The sequence below is a fragment of the Jaculus jaculus genome, chromosome 10 (genome assembly GCF_020740685.1).
Source record: "Jaculus jaculus isolate mJacJac1 chromosome 10, mJacJac1.mat.Y.cur, whole genome shotgun sequence".
Taxonomy (NCBI): Eukaryota; Metazoa; Chordata; class Mammalia; order Rodentia; family Dipodidae; genus Jaculus; species Jaculus jaculus.
The window spans coordinates 25,251,844-25,271,126 of record NC_059111.1 but is presented as its reverse complement, the minus strand read 5'-3'; the positions used below and the strand labels follow the sequence as shown (position 1 = coordinate 25,271,126).

Sequence of the window (19,283 nt, the reverse complement as noted above, 5' to 3'; positions counted from 1 at the left end):
AGCCATCTCTCCAGCCCTATTTTATTTATTTGGATGAGGAGAAGGAGAGAATGGGCACTCTGAGGCCTTTGGCCGCTGCAAACTCCAGATGCATGTGCCACATTGTGTATCTGGCTTAAGTGGGTCCTGGGGAATTGGACCTGGGTCCTTAGGCTTCGCAGGCAAGTGCCCTAACCACTAAGCCATCTCTCCAGCTTCAGATGCTTTGACTGCTGTGTTTTGTTTTGTTTTGTTTCCCCTTGTCCAGTTCTCATAATGTCTGTCCTTCCACTATTGTCTTTTTGTTTTGTTTTTTTACTGTTTTTCCAGATAATTTCCCAAAACTTCAAGATATTCAAGGGTGAGCATTATAAAATTAAACCTTTTTACAGAGTATGGGCAGAATCTCTGAAGGTCTACTACCATCCACTCCAAGCAAGTGTGACAGTTGGTTTTGAGATTTGGCAGTGAAGGGAACACTAAAAAGTTAACAAGTTATGGTGAATCATGAAAAAAATCCCATTATATATATCAGTTTCCTCAAAAGAGCAATGCTGGGTACATGATATGGATGAGAGGCACCTTATTTATCTGCATAATCCAGTCATTATCTGAACCAGCAGCCTGCTTCCTCATCTTGGGGTGCTGCCGCGCGGCTGCTGTGTATCTCAGCTTTCTGGGGCCAGCTTATGCTGTTTGTCCCTGACCCTGGCCTTGGCAGGGTGTATGGGGCTGTTCCTGGTGCACCTGTTCCAGCTGGCTCTCTGAACAGTCTCATCGTCTCCCTTCACTCATAGACTATTGCTTAGGCTTTAAAGTCTTCCAAAGACTCACAAACACCAAATATGGCTCTTTGACTTCCCTACTCCCTAAGAACTCTAGCTTCATACAAATCTTGGCACATTTGCTTTTTTTTTTTTTTTTTTTAAAAAAAAACAACAGACAGAATAGGCACACCAGGGTCTTCAGCCACTGCAAATTAACTCCAGACTCATGCACCCCCTTGTGCATCTGGCTAACGTGGGGCCTGGGAAATGGAGCCTCGAACCTGGGTCCTCAGGCTTCACAGGCAAGCGCTTGACCGCTAAGTCATCTCTTCAGCCCTTGGCACATTTGCTTTTGAGAGACCTGGACAGGCTCTGTTCTTCACCCAGCTCTCATCTCTCTTTGATTGCCTCAGCACTTCAGACTCTGTTACATGTGGGTCCAAGGCATCCAGATTCACTAGAGCCTCTTCTGCCTTAGCCAAGTCCTGTTGGAGAGCTTAACAAAGCCACAAAGCATCCTGTGCTAGTCACAGGGTCCCTATTAAATTGACCTGTGCACCCTCCAGACTTGGTGAACTGAGCATCACACACGGCCTTTCCCTTGTCCAGATCTCATAATGTCTGTCCTTCCACTATTGTCTTCCAGTGTCTGATTTTCATGGAGACCTTAACCAGTGATAACCAGATGTCAGTAGCTTATAGAAGCAACTCCATCAAGAACTGATCTTTTTCACACTGACTTAGGTTAAACAGCCTTTGTCTCAAGAAACGAGGAATAGTCAGTTAGTTATTACTCAGTTTCTCTGCTTCCTTGGCATTCAGACTGATTCCAGTCACATCTGTGTCCTACAGCCTCATGAACCAGGCTATGAAAGGCTGCTCTTGCTTAAAAAAAAAAAAATTTTTTTAAGTAGTGTCTCACTCTAGCTCAGGCTGACCTTGAACTCACAGCAGGCCTCCTACCTCTGCCTCCTGAGTGCTGGGATTAGGTGTGGGCTACTTGTGTGGTGGAACCTCCCCCCCCCCCAAAAAAAAGTGCACTCCAGCATGGGTGACAGTGCATTAAAGCTTCATTCCTGGAGCTCCCTTCCCCTCTGGCAGGTAGTTCCTACAGAATCTTGTCCCTCCCAGCATTTGTTTATTCTCCTGTAACCTTGTTGGCTTAATGAATGAGTGTATGTTTAGTGAGCTCTCTGCCGTCCTGGAGGGAGTGTTTCAATTGGGAGGAAATAACTATACAGAATCAGAATTGACCAGATGGATGAAAAAGAAACAAAGGGCAAAACCTATTGGGTTTGAGGAGGTATTTTTTTCTTGGAATTATTACTCATTGTTACTGTTTTTATTTTTATTTTTTTGGTTTTCGAGGTAGGGTCTTGCTGTAGCCCAGGCTGACCTGGAATTCACTACTATGTAGTCTCAGGGTGGCCTTGAACTCACGGCATTCCTACTATGTCTGCCTCTCGAGTGCTGGGATTAAAGGCGTGAACCACCACACCTAGTTCAATAATTTTTTTTTTAATATTTAAAAAATATTTACTGGGCTGGAGAGATGGCTTAGTGGCTAAGTGCTTGCCTGTGGAGCGTAAGGACCCCGGTTCAAGGCTCAATTCTCAAGGACCCATGTTAGCCAGATGCACAAGGGGGTGCACATGTCTGGAGTTCGTTTGCAGTGGCTGGAAGCCCTGGCGCGCCCATTCTGTCTGTCTACCTGTCTATTTCTGTATCTCTCTCTCTCTCTCTCTCAAATAAATAAATAAAAATAAAATATTTGCCGGGCGTGGTGGCGCACGCCTTTAATCCCAGCACTTGGGAGGCAGAGGTAGGAGGATCGCTGTGAGTTCAAGGCCACCCTGAGACTCCATAGTGAATTCCAGATCAGCCTGGGCTAGAGTGAGACCCTACCTCGAAAAACCAAAAAAAAAAAAAAAATTTAAAAAATATATTTACTTGTGGGCTGGAGGGATGGCTTAGTGATTGAGGCATTTGCCTGTAAAACCAAAGGACCCAGGTTCCCCAGGACCACGTTAGCCATATGTACAAGGGGGCACAGGTGGCTGGAGGCCCTGACAAACCCATTCTCTCCCTTTCTCTGTCAAATAAATAAATTAAAATAAGTAAATAAATAAATATATATGTGTGTGTGTGTGTGTGTGTGTCTGGAGAAATGGCTTAGTGGTTAAGGCACTTGTCTGCAAAACCAAAGGACCCACGTAAGCTAGATGCACAAGAGGGCATATGCATCTGGAGTTCTTTTGCAGCAGCTGGAGGCCCTGGTGCGCCCTTTCTCTCTCTCTCTCCCTGCCTATTTCTCTCTCTCAAATAAATACAGAAAAATAAAATGTTTAAAGAATATATTTATTTGCAAGAGCAAGGGGGGAAGGAAGGGAAGATGGGCATACTAGGGTCTAGTGTCACTGCAGAGTCCAGACACAAGTACTCCTTTGTGCAGCTGGCTTTCTGTGGGCACTGTGAATTGAACTGGGGCTGTCATACTTTGCAAGCAAGCACCTTTAACCTCTGAGCCATCTCCCTAGTCGTGATGCCCTTTTTCATTTTTTCTCTGTCCTTATTTCTAATTCATATCCAAGCTCCCCAGGTGGCCTGTATTCCTTCCATTATAATCAAGTAATTTTTCAGTTTTTCCCCGAGTCTCTTGGCAGCACCGCAAATATCTTAACCCTTGTCTTAGTGTGCTTCAGAGGGGAGTAAAGGTAGTTCCTGGTGTTAGCCATGGTTTAACAGGAAATCTGACAAAATGCTTTCTGTAACGATTTTTTTATTTTTGATGTTTTTATTTATTTGAGAGAAAAGGGCAGACACATGCACCACCTTGTACGTCTGGCTTATGTGGGTCCTGGGGAATCGAACCTGGGTCTTTTGGCTTTGCAAACAAGTGCCTTAACTGCTAAGCCATTTCTCCAGTCCTATATAGATATTTTTAAACAATTTTCAAACAATTTTTAAACAATAATAATAAAAAATCTCTAGCATTTTTTTTCTAAGATAATCAGATGAAAAGGTTAATCTTGTGTATTGACTTCTGTGACAATATCTTCCTTCCTAGTATGTCCAAATATTTTATTAAATAACCCTCCTAATTCCCTTTGGTTTGGGAGACATGTTCCTCATTAAGCAGACAACTGAATGTCTGACATTTGTTAGATAAATGAGAATAAGAAAAATAGTCTTTACATCTTGGGGAGCTGGAAGTTCGTTTGTTTTGGTAGTCCTATTTCAAATGAGAAAATGCATCAACTTAGTCATTTCCCAAAGGTTATGATGTAGTAAATAGAAAATACAGGCTTTGCATTTTGTGTTTTTGATGTCCTTTTCCTCTTTAATACAACCTTGTGAATCTTTATGTGCATGAACATTTTCAAGTGTAAAAGTAGGGAGATCAAACTAAGCCATGAAAGCCAGGTATGGTGGTGCTTGCCTGTAATCCTAGCACTTGGGAGGCAAAGGTAGGAGGATCACCATGCGTTTGAGGCCACCCTGAGAATAGAGAGTGAATTCCAGGTCAACCTGGGCTAGAGTGAAATGCTACCTCGAAAAACAAAACAAAAACTAAGGCATGAACCCTTACATAAACTATGGACCTTGGGTGATTATGATGTATCCATGCATATTCATCAGCTGTGCAACTGTGGTGGGAAATGTTGGTAGTGGGGGTATTCTCTTCTTTCAGTTTTGCTATGAACCTAAAACGGCTTTAAGATAAAGTATTTTACTGTTAACATTTTCTTAAAAGTTCTTTTCTTACTGAATCCTACTCATTTCTCATAGCACCTGCCACTATTTACAAATATTTATTTATGATCTGAATCTCCCAAAAGGTTCTAACTTTATTAAACATTTACCATGTATGGTTTGTTTCCTTAGAACTGGAACATATAGAAAAAACAAATCTGATGCTTTGGGGGAAGAAGGGGCTGAGACAGGGTCTTGCTATATAGGCCAAGGTAGTCCTTGAACTCGTAATCCTTCTGCCTCTGTGATTCTCAAGTGTTGGAGATTACACGTGTGCACCACCAAATCTAGCAATAGTTATTTTGTTAATGGGGGCAGGGGGAGGAAGGAGAGACTAGTATAATAACCACCATCCTTTTCTTTGTTTTGTTCTGCTCCACTCTTCTCTTTGGGTTTTTTGAGGTAGGGTCTTTCTCTACCCTAGGCTAACCTGGAATTGACTATATAGTCTCAGGGTGGTCTCAAACTCATATCGATCCTCCTACCTCTGCCTCCCAAGTGTTAGAAAAAGTGAGAAATGAAATAAGAAAACAGACTGCTTAACAGCAGACAGGCTTTATTTAGGAAACCAGAGGCTTTGACCAGGCATGCCAGAAGCCCCTTCCTTTCCTTACAGACTAGGGCATACTTATGGGCTGATGGGAGGTCATTGGAATTCTTTGGTGGCTGGGTGGTCCATCTTCCCTCAAGGCTTGGGCAACTTCAAGGAAGTGATAGTGGAATTGGTGGTCTGGCTCACCCCAGGAAAGTGATAATGGGGAGAGGGGTGATTGGGCCACTCTTGGGAAACAGAGTTAAAATGAAATGGCACTCAGAATCCAAAGATAGAGACATTCTGGTTCTAGCACCAAGTTCTGAGATTCAAAACGTGCACCAACATGCCCAACTACACTATTTTCTTTAAAATTATTTGTTTATTTATGGGGGGGGGGATGGCAACGTCAGGACCTCTAGCCACTGCAAACGAACTTCAGACACATGCACCACCATGTGCATCTGGCTTGCGTGGGTTCTAACCACTAAACCATCTCTCCAGCCCTATACTATTTTATTAGCCTGTAAACATTCTTCAGTATGCATATGAGATATATAAAAAGAATGTAAAAATCATAGTGCCATTACTATGTCTAATAAATTGAGTAATTCTTTAATGTAATCTAAACATAGCCAGTAAGTTTCTTTGGTTGTTTCAGAAGTCTGGTGCTACATTTGGTTGTCCAGACAGTACCACATAGAGTCCACAGCATTTGGGTGTTACTGCTCTGAAGTCTCTTAGTCTAAAATAGTCCTCTCACTTTCTTTTCCACAGCATTTCCTCCTATCTAACAAAATCCTCCTGAGCTGGGATTGCTGGTGTGCACTACTAAACCCAATTCAGTTGCTTTTTTTCCCCTTTATTTGTAGGAGTAGGAATATGGACTATTTGCTAGGGTCTCTTGCCAGTACATACAAACTCCAGATACATACGCTACCTTTTGCATCTGCTTTTACATGAATACTCGGGAATGAAACCCAGACCATCAGTCTTTGCAAACACGCCCCTTTAACTAGCTGATTTTTTCTTATAGAATGTACCACACTTTTTAAAATTATATGTGCCATGTGGGTGCTGTTCCTGAGGAATACCATTCATCTTTTTGTGACAGGGACTCTTCATTGGCCATCCCCTACTCCCCTCCCCCAATTTGATTACATTGGCTGGCCAGCGAGCCTTAGGGATCCTCTGTCACTGCCTCCCTAGCTCTAGGATTATAAGCTGTACACCTGCCGTTTTACATGGGTAATGGGAACTAGTCTCAGGTGCTCATGCTTCCAAAGCAAGCACTTTATTAACAGCCGTCTGCCCGGCCGCTGGACCACACTCTTCATCTAGCAGATTGCTTCTTTGCTGTTTCATTTTACTGTTCTTCTCTCATCTATATTTCTTACTAACTGAGAATTGAAGTTAGAGGTTTGATTAGATTTGAGTTTGTTTATGGGCAACGCATTTTTTAAACTTTTTTTCAAATATTTTATTTACAAGAGAGCTATATAGATAGTGAGGGGAGGGAGGAAGGGAGCGAAAAAAGGGAGTGTTGGGAGGGAGGATATGGGCACACCAGGGCCTCTAACCACTGCATATGAACTCCACATGCATGCGCCACTTTGTGTATCTGGCTTTATGTGGGTCCTGGGGAATTGAACTCTGGTCACTGCAGGCAAGTGCCATAACCAGGGAGCCACCTCTCAGCCCCAGCAACACATATCTTTGTAAGATGCCTCTTAGTTCTCCCTAATCACACACAGCCTAATGTTAGCTCTCACTTATGATGGTTATCTAGATCTGTTACTTCATTAGGTGCTGTATACTGTACTGCCCTTTCTAGATTTTAAACCTAATAAAGAACTTTGTCCTGACTATTGGTTACTTGAAATTGGGAAAGGCAAGACTGATGATTGGCTTCTTTGCCTCCTTTGTCAGTTTTCCAAGTACTGAGTTGATTCCCTAGCAACTTGCGTTGGTAATCAATGAAGCCCTATTTATATATGTGAAGGTTTGGTGAATTAGTTATCATTCACTTGGATGCTTAAATTGCCCCACTAGTATCTCTGTTATTCTTTGATACTTGGGTCTTTCACACAGAATACTCTGGTCTTAGGGCTAATCATGTAGTTCAGTTGGTAGAGTATATGTACAGAGTCCTGGGTTTGATTCCCAGCACTTCATAAAACTGGATATGGTGGCAAATACCCTGTAATCTCAGCACTTCAGGAGGTAATAGCAGAAAGAACAGAAGTTCAAGTTCATCAACCTTGGCTGTGTATCAAGTTCCAAGACAGCTTAGACTACATTGTCTCAAAAAAAAAAACAAACAAACCTATAAACGATGTCCCAGGTTCATTGTGTACATATCCTTCTGAAGACCTAGAGGTAGGTAGCTCAGTCGGTAGAATACTTGCCTAATACAGATAATATAGCCCTGGGTTGTATCCCCAGTGACATACAAAAATGAAATAGTTTTTAGAAACCATAGGGTAAAGGTATTAGAGGGTTAATCACCACTGTGTTTTTGGTTTTTCCAATGTAAGGTCTCACTCTAACCCAAGCTTACCTGGAGTTTACTATGTAGTCTTAGGCTGGGCTTAAACTCACAGCAATCCTACCGTGGCCTCCTAAGTGCTGGATAGGATTAAAGGCATGTACCACCACGCCCCCCCCCCCAAAAAATTATTTTTTTTGCTATAGTCATCTTCTATGTACAGAGTTAGGAAAATACTTGAATTTTTTTTGTGGGGGGGGGGGTTCAAGGTAGGGTCTCACTCTGGACCAGGCAGACCTGGAATTCACTATGTAGTTTCAGGGTGCCCTTGAACTCAGGGCAATCCTCCTACCTCCGCCTCCCGAGTGCCAGGATTAAAGGCGTGTGCCATCACGCCTGACTTAGGAAAATATTTTAGAAAAAGAAAACTAAACCATGCATTCATACTAACTCAAATCTAAATTTAAAAACTTTTTATGTATAACTTACTCATTCTAATTTTTTATCATTACTCTTAAAAATCTTGGTTTTCTACCATAGTAATATGAGTACTTTACTTTCTTCTCATTATATACACAGCAGTTTCAAATCAGTAGGGCAAAAAACAGTGTAATTTGTTTTCTTTGTGGTCTTTTTGTCCTTATTGTATATTCTGCTAAAGAGAAATATGGTCAGAAGAGTGTGGAGTACTAATTGTTTCCATTGGTCGTTTGTTTGTTTTATGAGAGAATTGTTGCGCCAGGGCCTCCAGCCATTGCACTCAAATTCCAGATGTGTATGCCACCTTGTGCACAGATGCGACCTTGTGTGTCTGGTTCACGTGGGATCTGGGGGATGAAATGTGTCCTTAGGCTTTGCAGGCAGGCACCTTAACCCCTAAGCCATCCCTGTTGTTCTGCTTGTTTGTATGTTTGAGCTAGGGGTTCACTATAGCCCAGGCTTGACCTAGAACTCTCTTTGATCCTCCTGCCTCCACCTTCAAAGTGCTTGGATTATAGGCATGAACCACCACTACTGGCTTCATTGCAGCTCTTATTGGAAAGTTTCATTTCTGCTTTTTCATGCTTTGGGCACAGGGATGTTTATCAGGCTTAAACGTTTTATAAATAGAGAAAGCAGTATATCTTTATCTTATGTTTCTGCTGTTGAAAGTTTTACATATGTAGATACGAGTACTCTCTTGTTAACAGTAATATTTTCTCTTGAATCAGATGTTCTGCCTTACTCAATACGGGTCCTGTTGGAAGCTGCTGTACGAAATTGTGATGGCTTTTTAATGAAAAAGGAAGATGTTATGAACATTTTAGATTGGAAAACCAAACAAAGCAATGTTGAAGTGCCCTTTTTCCCTGCCCGTGTTCTTCTTCAAGATTTTACGTGAGTGATGGTTTCTTTCATAATGTCCCCTTTAAAAAATTTACATTCCATGATGGACTTTTAAAGTTCCCCTCTCTAAAGAGATAAAATTCGATGAAAATTAGGCTCCTGATTCTTATGGCATTTATCCAAAAAACTGCTGCTCTTTAGCTACCTACTTGTCATGTGCATAGCTACTAGATTTCTGCATATATATCCATATATCCAAAACGTGACTTCTGGTTTGCCCACCATACATTACCCATTCTTTCTAAGTCTTCTCTGTCATAATAAACATCACCTACTGCAGACCATCATTTGTTTAGATTTTAAAAAGTCACCAGGGGCTAGAGGGATGGCTTAGTGGTTAAGGCATTTGCCTGCAAAGCCAAAGAATCCAGGTTCAATTCCCCAGGACCCATATTAGCCAGCTGCACAAGAGGGCACACACATCTAGAGTTCATTTGCAGTGGCTGGAGGCCCTGACACACCCATTCTCTCTCTCTCTGTCTAAAATAAACAAATTAATTAAAATAAAAAGAAGTTGCCGGGCATGGTGGTGCATGCCAGCACTTGGGAGGCAGAGGTAGGAAGTTTGTCATGAGTTTGAGTCCACCCTGACACTACATAGTGAATTCCAGGTCAGTTTGAGCTAGAGTGAAACCCTACCTTGAAAAGCCAAAATAAATAAATAAAAAATAAAAAGTCAAGGAATAGCCATTATTCTCTTTCTTTAATACCAATCACCAGACTGAGCAAATTCTATTAGTGCTACCTTTCTGTTCAAGCATATTTCTTACCATTTCTCTTACTGTCATTCTGTTCCTGCTCCATTTTCTCTTAACTGTACCATAAGTGTAGTCATCTCTTACCTGGTGTCCTGCTCCCACACTTGTACTGTACAGTCTATTCTTTCTTTCTTTTTCAAGGTAGGGTCTTGCTCTAGTCAGGCAGACCTGGAATTCACTCTGAGTCTCAGTGTGGCCTTGAACTCATGGTGATCCTCCTACCTATGCCTCCTGAATGCTGGGATTAAAGGCCACCACGCCCAGCTTTGTAGTCTGTTCTTCACAGAGCAGATACTGTGATTTGGTTAAAAATGTTAACTAGGTCATAACAGTCCGCCTTGGCTTCTGACACACTTAGAGTAAAATCCACAGTCTTCAATTAGCCTAAAAAACCCTGTGTAGGGGCTGGAGAGATGGCTTAGCGGTTAAGCGCTTGCTTGTGAAGCCTAAGGACCCCGGTTCGAGGCTCGGTTCCCCAGGTCCCAGGCTCGGTTCCCCAGGTCCCACGTTAGCCAGATGCACAAGGGATGCACAAGGGGGCGCACGCGTCTGGAGTTCGTTTGCAGAGGCTGGAAGCCCTGGTGCGCCCATTCTCTCTCTCTCCTTCTATCTGTCCTTCTCTCTGTGTCTGTTGCTCTCAAATAAATAAATAAAAATTAAAAAAAAAAACCCTGTGTAGTCTTGGTGTCCAAGGATTACTTATTATTAAATGTTTTTTCTTTTCAGTTTATTGCCTGAAGTTACACTAATCCAAGTTAAAAGCGGACCCCAAATGGTTGTATTATACAAGCTGTGAGGTTTTCAAACTTGTGACAAGAGACAGAAGGGACATTCTACTCATTACAAGGAAATCCTCATTTATTCTTCAGAGAACCACAAGCACTTACGGCCCATGAACCTTCAGCTGGTCATCCTTAGCCAGTCTACTCTCTATTAGGAACTGGCACACTGGTCTCGCTGTAGCTGAATTACTTCTTCATATTCTGGATGCCCAATTACAGTAGCATTGCAGGCAAATTTCTTCTTGAATACCTTTGCTAGTTTCTTTTTATTGTAATCATCAGCCATCCCTTGGACAGTAGTCAGAGTCCTCCTACCGTTCCTCTATTGAATTCTTTTTTTTTTTTTTAATTATTTATTTATTTGAGAGCGACAGATATAGAGAGAAAGACAGATAGAGGGAGAGAGAGAGAATGGGCGCGCCAGGGCTTCCAGCCTCTGCAAACGAACTCCAGACGCGTGTACCCCCTTGTGCATCTGGCTAACGTGGGACCTGGGGAACTGAGCCTCAAACCGGGGTCCTTAGGCTTCACAGGCAAGCGCTTAACTGCTAAGCCATCTCTCCAGCCCCCTCTATTGAATTCTTACATGGATATAATCTTTAGTGCCAGCAGGAAGCAGGTCATCACCCTTACTTGCATCAGCAAAGGTTGAAAGAGTGGAGGTTCTGGATAGTGATACGATAGGATTCGGAAACGGCCTGCAGAAGGTGGTTGCAGGAGAAGGCGAGGTGGGGGGCAATGGAGGTGGCTCACTGCCTGGGAGCTATTGTTAAATGCTAATGTTGCTAAAATTTAAATGATACTAGGAGTTAGCCAGAATGTTCACTTCACCCACCCACCCAAGTCTGGTTTATGTGCCCCTGACGGTGTTGTACCCTGTGTATGCTCTTATGTTAATGATACTATTCAGTAATCATCCTTTTATTTTCTTTGAGAGGTAGAACTGTGTTATATTTGGCCTAGTAACAAATGTGGATGTTGAGCACATTGAAACCATTTGGCGTATGCTTGTTACCTAGTTAGCTGTATATACATGACAGGTCAATGTAAAGTGGTAAAACTATAGTGAATAGCTTTAAGATAACAAGAAGGTACTGGAGGGGAAAGGGCCTGGACCTAGGGAAAAAGGAGGAAGAGAAAAGAATTCCACAGGCATTCTCTTGTTCATTTGTGTCTCCAAAAAATTATTTCTACTGTTATTTTTGGCACAGCTGCTCTGTTCAAATCCTCAGATAATCTATATTCTCATTAAACCAGGGTACATCTAACTTTGGGTCTTAAGTACATTATTAAAAATGAACAAAAACTCAGGCCAGCGAGATGGCTTAGTGGTTATGTCACATGACTATGAAGCCTAAGGACCCAGGTTCCATTTTCCAGGTCCCATGTAAGCCAGATGGCATAAGGTGGCACATGCATCTGGAGTTCCTTTGCAGTGGCTGGAGGCCCTGGCGTGCCCATTCTCTCTGTCTATCTCCCCCCCTCTGTCTCAAATGAAAGAAAGAACGGAAAAGAAAAGAAGGAAAGAATGAACAAAAACTAAAAAGGCATAGTTTTTGAAATAAAACCGTATAAGTAATTTGGTTGTTCTTTATTTTTCAGTGGAATACCAGCAATGGTGGATCTTGCTGCTATGAGGGAGGCAGTGAAAACTCTTGGAGGTGATCCTAAGAAAGTCCATCCTGCCTGCCCCACAGATCTCACAGTTGACCATTCTTTACAAATTGACTTCAGTAAATGGTACTTTACAACATGCAACAGATATTTTGGAAGTATTAGTATAAAGGAAAGGGAGTAGAGATCATTTGTGCCATAGTAAAGCATCCTGTACTTACAGTTAGGTAATACATTAAAGGAAAAAATGGAGAAAATATTCTATACTCATTTTAAATTTAAAGCATATAGCCCTGTTAACTTGTTTTTTTAGATAAATATCTGAGCTAAATTTTATTTTCTTTCCCTTTCTTTCTTTCTGTTTTGATTTTCAAGGTAGGGTCTTACTCTAGTTCATGCTAACCTGGAATTCACTATGTAGTCTCGGGGTGGCCTCAAACTCACAGTGATCCTCCCACCTCTGCCTCCCACGTGCTGGGATTAAAGGTGTGCACTACCACACTCAGCTTTTTGAAATAGGATAGCCCTAGCTATCCTTGAACTTGCTATAATCCTCCAACCTCTGTCTTCAGAGTAGTGGGATTCCAAATGTGCCTCACCTCATCCATCTTTGTTACCTTTTTTTTTTTTTTTTTTGAGATCTTTTTTACCTTTCAGAGAGAATAAAGCTTTGTCTATAATTGGTTATTGAAAATAGTGAGTTTACTAGAGGTCTGTTTTCCTTCCACTGATGTTAGTTTCAGATTTTTGCTTTATTTTATTTTAGAGAGAGAGCGAGAGATAGAATTGGTGCCCCAGAGCCACTGCAATCAAATGCCATATGCTTACGCCACCTAGTGTCTATGTGCAACCTTGCGCTTGCCTCACCTTTGTATGTCTGGCTAGCATGGGATCTGGAGAGTTGAACATGGGTCCTTAGGCTTTGCAGGCAGCACCTTAACTGCTGAGCCATCTCTCCAGACCCAGATTTATTTATTTATTTTTATTTTGGTTTTTCAAGATAGAGTCTGGCTCTAGTCTAATCTGTCCTGGAATTCACTATGTAGTCTCAGGGAAGCCTTGAATTCATGGTGATCCTCCTATGTCTACCTCCCAAATACTAGGATTAAAGGTGTGCACCACCCTGCCTGGCTTTGAGTCTAGGTCTCCAAGGCCAGCTTTGAGTTCAGGGCAGTCCTGCTGCTTCAGTCTCCCAAGAACTGAGTCACCACCATGTCCATCTTCTTACTTCTGGTTTTTTTTTTTTTTTTTTTAAATAATAGGATATTTGCATTTGACATTTTAGTTAAATGTGTATTGTAGACACTGTTCATTTACAACTAGTAGTTTGCAGCTAGATAGAGTTGTTAATTTGTGGGGGATTTTTTGAAGTTTTACTTTTCTTATATATATCTTTCTTTTATGTTTTCTTTTTGGGATAATAGTGCAATACAGAATGCACCAAATCCTGGAGGCGGTGACCTACAGAAAGCAGGAAAGCTCTCTCCACTTAAGGTGCAGCCGAAGAAGCTTCCCTGCAGAGGCCAGACAGCCTGCCGAGGATCGTGTGATTCGGGAGAAATAAGCCGAAACTCAGGAACATTTTCTTCACAGATTGAGAATACACCCATCCTGTGTCCTTTTCATTTGCAACCAGTGCCTGAGTATGCAATTGTTTCTGTTCCGAGGTTATTTTCCACTTGAGAAGAATCACTTGCTCTCATTGATTCCTGTCTTGACAACTTTTATGCTATATTGCTTTTTTGTTTGCTTTGGAGATGGGGTCTCATTCTCTAGCCCAGGCTGACCAGGAACTCAGTATGAAGGCTTAAGTGGCCTTCAGATACTGCCGTCTTCCTGTCTCAGCCTCCTGAGTGCTGTTATTTCAGGGATGAGCTGCCACACCTGGCTTACATTTTTATATGTATTTCAGTACTAAATGAAGTAACGTTAATTAAAACAAGTCTACCATTCTCTAATTCTGTTCCATATAAATCATAGAAAACTTTCTTATTAAACTTTATCTGTGTTTTTTTAAAGCATTTTTCAAAAATCTGGGGTTTTTGCAGTGCTGGAGATTGAATCCTGGCCTTGTGCATGCTCATACTAGTAAGTCCTCTCCCTCTCCCACTGAGCTCCAGCCAGCCTGTATTTTACTCTTGTGACTGGCATAGATAGAAAGTGGACTCTTTGTGACAAGGTCTTGCTGCGGTAGCCCAAGTAGACCTTGAACATCTCCAGTGATCCTCCTACCTCAGCCTCCTCAGTGTTCAGATTCCAGGTGTGTACCAACATGCCTGACAGGAGTCTTGTTTTTCATTGAACTTTGCATTTTATTAAGTTTATAGCACTGGTATGCTCATTAGTGACATCTGTATTTAGCTCTGCCCCCAACTCTTAAGAGGTTTTTCTTATTTTTTTTCATTTTGCACTAAAAACTCTATTAAAAGTATGTTTAAAGCTGGGCGTTTAAAGCTCATGCCTTTAATCCCAGCACTTGGGAGGCAGAGGTGGAAGGATCATTGTGAGTTTGAGGCCAGCCTGAGACTACGTAGTGAATTCCAGGTCAGTTTGGGCTACAGTGAAACCCTACCTTGAACCGCCCCCCCCCCCCACGAATATATTTATGTTGTGCTACAATATAAATTTTAAAGAAAATAAACTTTTAAAAATACTTATTTGAGAGAGAGAAAGGGAAAGAGGCTAGTAAAGAGAAAGAGAATGGAAGATCCAGGGCATCCAGCCACCACAAATGAACTCCGGATGCATATGCCACCTTGTGCATCTGGCTTACATAGGTCCTGGGTAGTTGAACCTGGATCCTTTGCCTTTGCAGGCAAGTGCCTTAATCACTAAGCCATCTTTTCAGCCCCTAATGAACTTTTTTTGATAAAATTTTTTCCTCCTTAGTACCTTAGAAACAGTAAACATGTCTAGAAAAGAGTGCTGTTCTTAGGATTTAATTAGGTTTTCTAACAGGTAATTTTTTAAAAATAAGAAAAGGAGTCCTATGGCTTACGTCTTTTCTTTTTTTGGAAGTAGTATTTCAGTGCATAGCCCAGGCTGGACTTGGAATCTTTATTCTTCCAGGTATTCAGATTAAAACTATACTATTGTGCCTAGCTTATAAATTCTTACCTGATGTGAAGTTTTACTCTTACTTTTTTTTTAATTTACTTGTTTTTGGGTTTTTTTTTGAGGTAGGGTTTTACCATAGGCCAGGCTGTCCTCTTTACTCTTACTTTTAAGAGTTCTGTTCTGTTCTTTTTTTTTTTTGAGGTAGGGTTTCACTCTAGTCCAGGCTGACCTGGAATTCACCTTGTAGTCACAGGGTGGCCTTGAACTCACGGTGATCCTTCTACCTCTGCCTCCCCAGTGCTGAGATTAAAGGCGTGCATCACCACACATGGCCCTATTTTTTTTTTTTTAATTTAGAAAACAGTATTTTTGGTTTAAAAAACATTAACAGATTGAAGATTTAGAGTAGCTAACAAAATACACATATGTATGATAAATACAAAATAATACATTAATTTCTTTACCCCTACGTTAAATCAGTCCTATGCAGTTCTAAAATCTTGCTTCAATATTTTATTTATTTATTTTTTGGGTTTTTTTGAGGTAGGGAATCACTCTAGCTCAGGCTGACCTGGAATTCACCATGTAGTCACAGGGTGGCCTCAAACTCAAGGTGATCCTCCTACCTCTGCCTCCCGAGTGCTGGGATTAAAGGCGTGCACCACCACTCCTGGCTTTGGTGTAATATTTTTATTAAACCTAGATTATATTGATGTCATATCGTCTTCATTTCTAAGGATTAAATATAATCTGAGTCTTTTGCCATGAAATTATGACAATTTGATTCAATCATTCCATGTTCCTGCTTACTGGTGATTAGGGTAATATTGACTTCAGGGAGTAACACCTTTAGTACAGAGATACCTACTAACAAGGAAGATGATGATTTCAACTTACAGATGTTTCTTAAGTTGTTTTATTAAAAAGGTTTTATATCTTATTACTTGAAAGGGGGTGGGGAGAGAAAGAGAGAGAGGGTGCTCCAGTGCCTCTAGCTGCTGCAAACAAGCTTGCGCATCTGCTTTATGTGGGCACTGGGGAGGGAAACTCCGGTGATTAGGCCTTGCAGGCAAGTGCCTTAACTGCTGAGCCATATCACCAATCTTAAGTTGCCTTTTTTAACTGCAGAATGTGAAGTGCTTATTGGAATACTTTTATTTCTAAAAAGTTAACCTGATATAACACTTCTGTTCAGTTTTTATTCTAAATTTCAAAATAACACACTTCCCAGCTGGGTGAAAATAGTAACTCGTGATTTTAATGTGTCAGTGAAGTATTAATAATAAGTTATAAAAAAACAAGAGAGCTTTTCTAATTTACAGTCAGGTTCCAAGCTAGTCAGTGTTTGTAAGGCATTTTGTAGCCCTGAGTGCTGGGGAAAGGAGAACTGCTTGGCTAGTGACTAACGGAGAGCTGTGTTCTGTGAGGTCTTGAGATCCTGCAGCATGTGCTGTGGCTGTGACACTCACTCAGCCATTAACTATTCAAGTAATCCTTGCTTTATACAAGTAGTTGAAAGCTATAATTATCTGGACCTTAGAGGGAATGCATAATTTAAGTTATATTGATACTGTAGTCAGCAGTTACTAGCTGATTGTTGAAGTGAACACCTTAAAGCAGTTTGGAATAATTTCTTAAAATATTTATTTATTTACTTATTGATTTATTTTGGGGGGGGGTGTCAGATAGAGAATGGGCACACCAGGACTTCTAGCTGGTATAAACAACTCCAGATGGATATACCACCTTGAGCATCCATCTGGCTTATATGGGTACTAAGGAATTGACCTGGATTTGTAGGCAGGTACCTTAACTACTGAGCCAACTCTTAAGCCCTAGAATAATTTTTTTTGTTTTGCTTTTTGAGGTAGGTTCTCACTCTGGTCCAGGCTGACCCAGAACTCACTGTTCAGTCTCAGGGTGGCCTCAAACTCACAGCGATTCTCCTACCTCTGCCTCCTAAATGCTGGGATTAAATAGGTGTGCCACCATGCCCAGCTTGGAATATTTTTTTAAAAAACAGCCATTAGATGTTTAGATTTTTATAGTTTCCTAAAAAATGATACTATGTTTACTGCTTAGATGTAAATTGTTCTTGTCTCTTAGTTTAAAAATAATTTTATTTATTTGAGAGAGGGAGAGAGAGAAAGAGGCAGATAGAATGAGAGAATGGGCATACCAGGTCCTCCAGCCACTGTAGATGAGATGTATGTGCCACCTTGTGCATCTGGCTTTTGTGGGTCCTGGGGAATTGAACGTGGATCCTTTTGCTTTGCAGGCAAGTGCCTTAACTGCTAAACCATCCCTCCAGCCCTGTCTCAGTTTAGATAATGTAAACTGTACTTGTAATTCATGTATACTACAGAATAATATAGAGTCTTATTTTGGGTGGGGAATAGCAGGTTTGAAATGATGTCCAGATCCTGGTAGTGATCATCATTCCCTATCTACCTCCACTGGCCCACGAGCCAAGTAGGTGAGAATGTGCATGCTCATTGCTGAGTAATCTATTACTGTCCTGTTTCCTTACAGTGGAAATGCAATGGCGCTTACTATTTTATTTTTATTAAGGTCTCTTAGCCAAGTCTCTCACAACAGAGTTTTAAGTACAGGTTTTGAACACTGGTACAGACATGGCCTTCTGAAATAATGAGTATTTTGTACCTGTCTATTATGTTACATAAAGCAGAAGGAACTTCCTTGTTGGAAAGAAAATAATTCTAAGAAATCTAGCAAATTCTACCAAGGATATTTAAATGTTTGTTTATATGCATAAGTACAAAAACTTAACAAGAAACAAGGTAAGGTAGGTCTTCTTTATAATACCTTTTTTTAATGCCAGCTTTTCTTCCTTTTAGACCTGAAACAGTGTTAAAAAATCAAGAAGTAGAATTTGGCAGAAATCGAGAGAGACTTCAGTTTTTCAAGGTAAAAATAATTTGAGGAGATTTTTTATTTTGATATTTATAAAATATTGATAGCTATAATTTTTATACCTAGACTTTATCAAAAATTTTCTAGAAGCTTTTAGAACTCTTTTGTTCCTCCCAATACATTAAGATTCCAAATCCTCTTAGATTTCTCATATATTGAAGGGTGAGAACAGTGGGTATATTTCAACCTAGCTTTGGATAGCCATGTTCATTTATCTAGACTGTTTGAACAATTTTTTAAAAATTATGTATTTATTGGACAGGGAGAAAGAGGCAGGTAGAATGGATGCATCACTGCAAACATAATCCAGATTCATGCACCACCTTGTACATCTGGCTTACATGTGTCCTGGGGTATTAAACCTAAGTCCTTAGGCTTTGCAGGCAAACACCTTAACCACTAAGCCATCTCCCCAGCCCTGTTTGAACAATTTTTATTTTATTTTATTTTTTGTTTGTTTGAGGTAGGATCTTACTCTAGCCCAGGCTGACCTGGAATTCACAATGTACTTTCAGGGTGGCCTCGAACTAGAACTCACGACAATCCTCCTTCCCCTGTCTCCTGAGTGCTGGGATTAAAGATGTGGGCCACCACGCCAGGCTAGGTTTTTCTATTTTTCAAGGTAGGGTCTTGCTCTAGCCAGGCTGACCTGGAATTTACTATGTAGTCTCAGGGTGGCCTCGAACTCATGGTTATCATGTGCCACCATGCCTAACCTGTTTGAACATTTAAAAAATATTTTTATTTATTTGAAAGCAGAGATCTATAGAAGAGAGAGAATAAGCATGCCAGCACTTCTAAATGAATACACCACTTTGTACATCTGACTTTACATGGGCACTGGGAACCAAACCCCTGTCATTAGGTTTTGCAGGCAAGCACCTTAACCGCTGAGCCATCTCTCCAGTCCTGTTTGAACATTTTATTTAATTTTACCTTTTTGTTGTTGTTGTTGTTTGGTTTTGGTTTTTCAAGGTAGGGTCTCGCTCTGGCCCATGCTGACCTGGAATTCACTATGTAGTCTCAGGGTGGCCTCAAACTCAGGGTAATCCTCCTACCTCTGCCTACAGAGCATGCACCACCACTCCTGGCTTCTATATTTTTTAAACCAGTTTTTTGTAGCTCTTGCTGGCCCAGAACTTGCTGTATCGCTAAGTCTAGCATTGAACTCCTGATTGTCCTGCCTATCCTTCCCAAATTCTAGAATTATAGGAATGTGCCATCACACCTGCT

General features: G+C 41.1%; 1 protein-coding gene across 2 annotated transcripts in view; it reads left to right on the top strand.

The window, feature by feature from the left end:
* Ireb2 (iron responsive element binding protein 2) overlaps positions 1 to 19,283 on the top strand; it is a 68,292-nt gene that overhangs the window by 16,466 nt on the left and 32,543 nt on the right. Inside the window, exons 3-6 of one of the 2 annotated variants that reach the window (XM_045160334.1) lie at positions 8,731 to 8,896; positions 12,048 to 12,185; positions 13,484 to 13,726; positions 17,975 to 18,044. In XM_045160334.1, coding sequence (XP_045016269.1) covers positions 8,731 to 8,896; positions 12,048 to 12,185; positions 13,484 to 13,726; positions 17,975 to 18,044 — 617 coding nt within the window. The remainder of the gene's footprint in view (positions 1 to 8,730; positions 8,897 to 12,047; positions 12,186 to 13,483; positions 13,727 to 17,974; positions 18,045 to 19,283) is intronic. The other variant, XM_045160335.1, reaches the window with a different exon arrangement.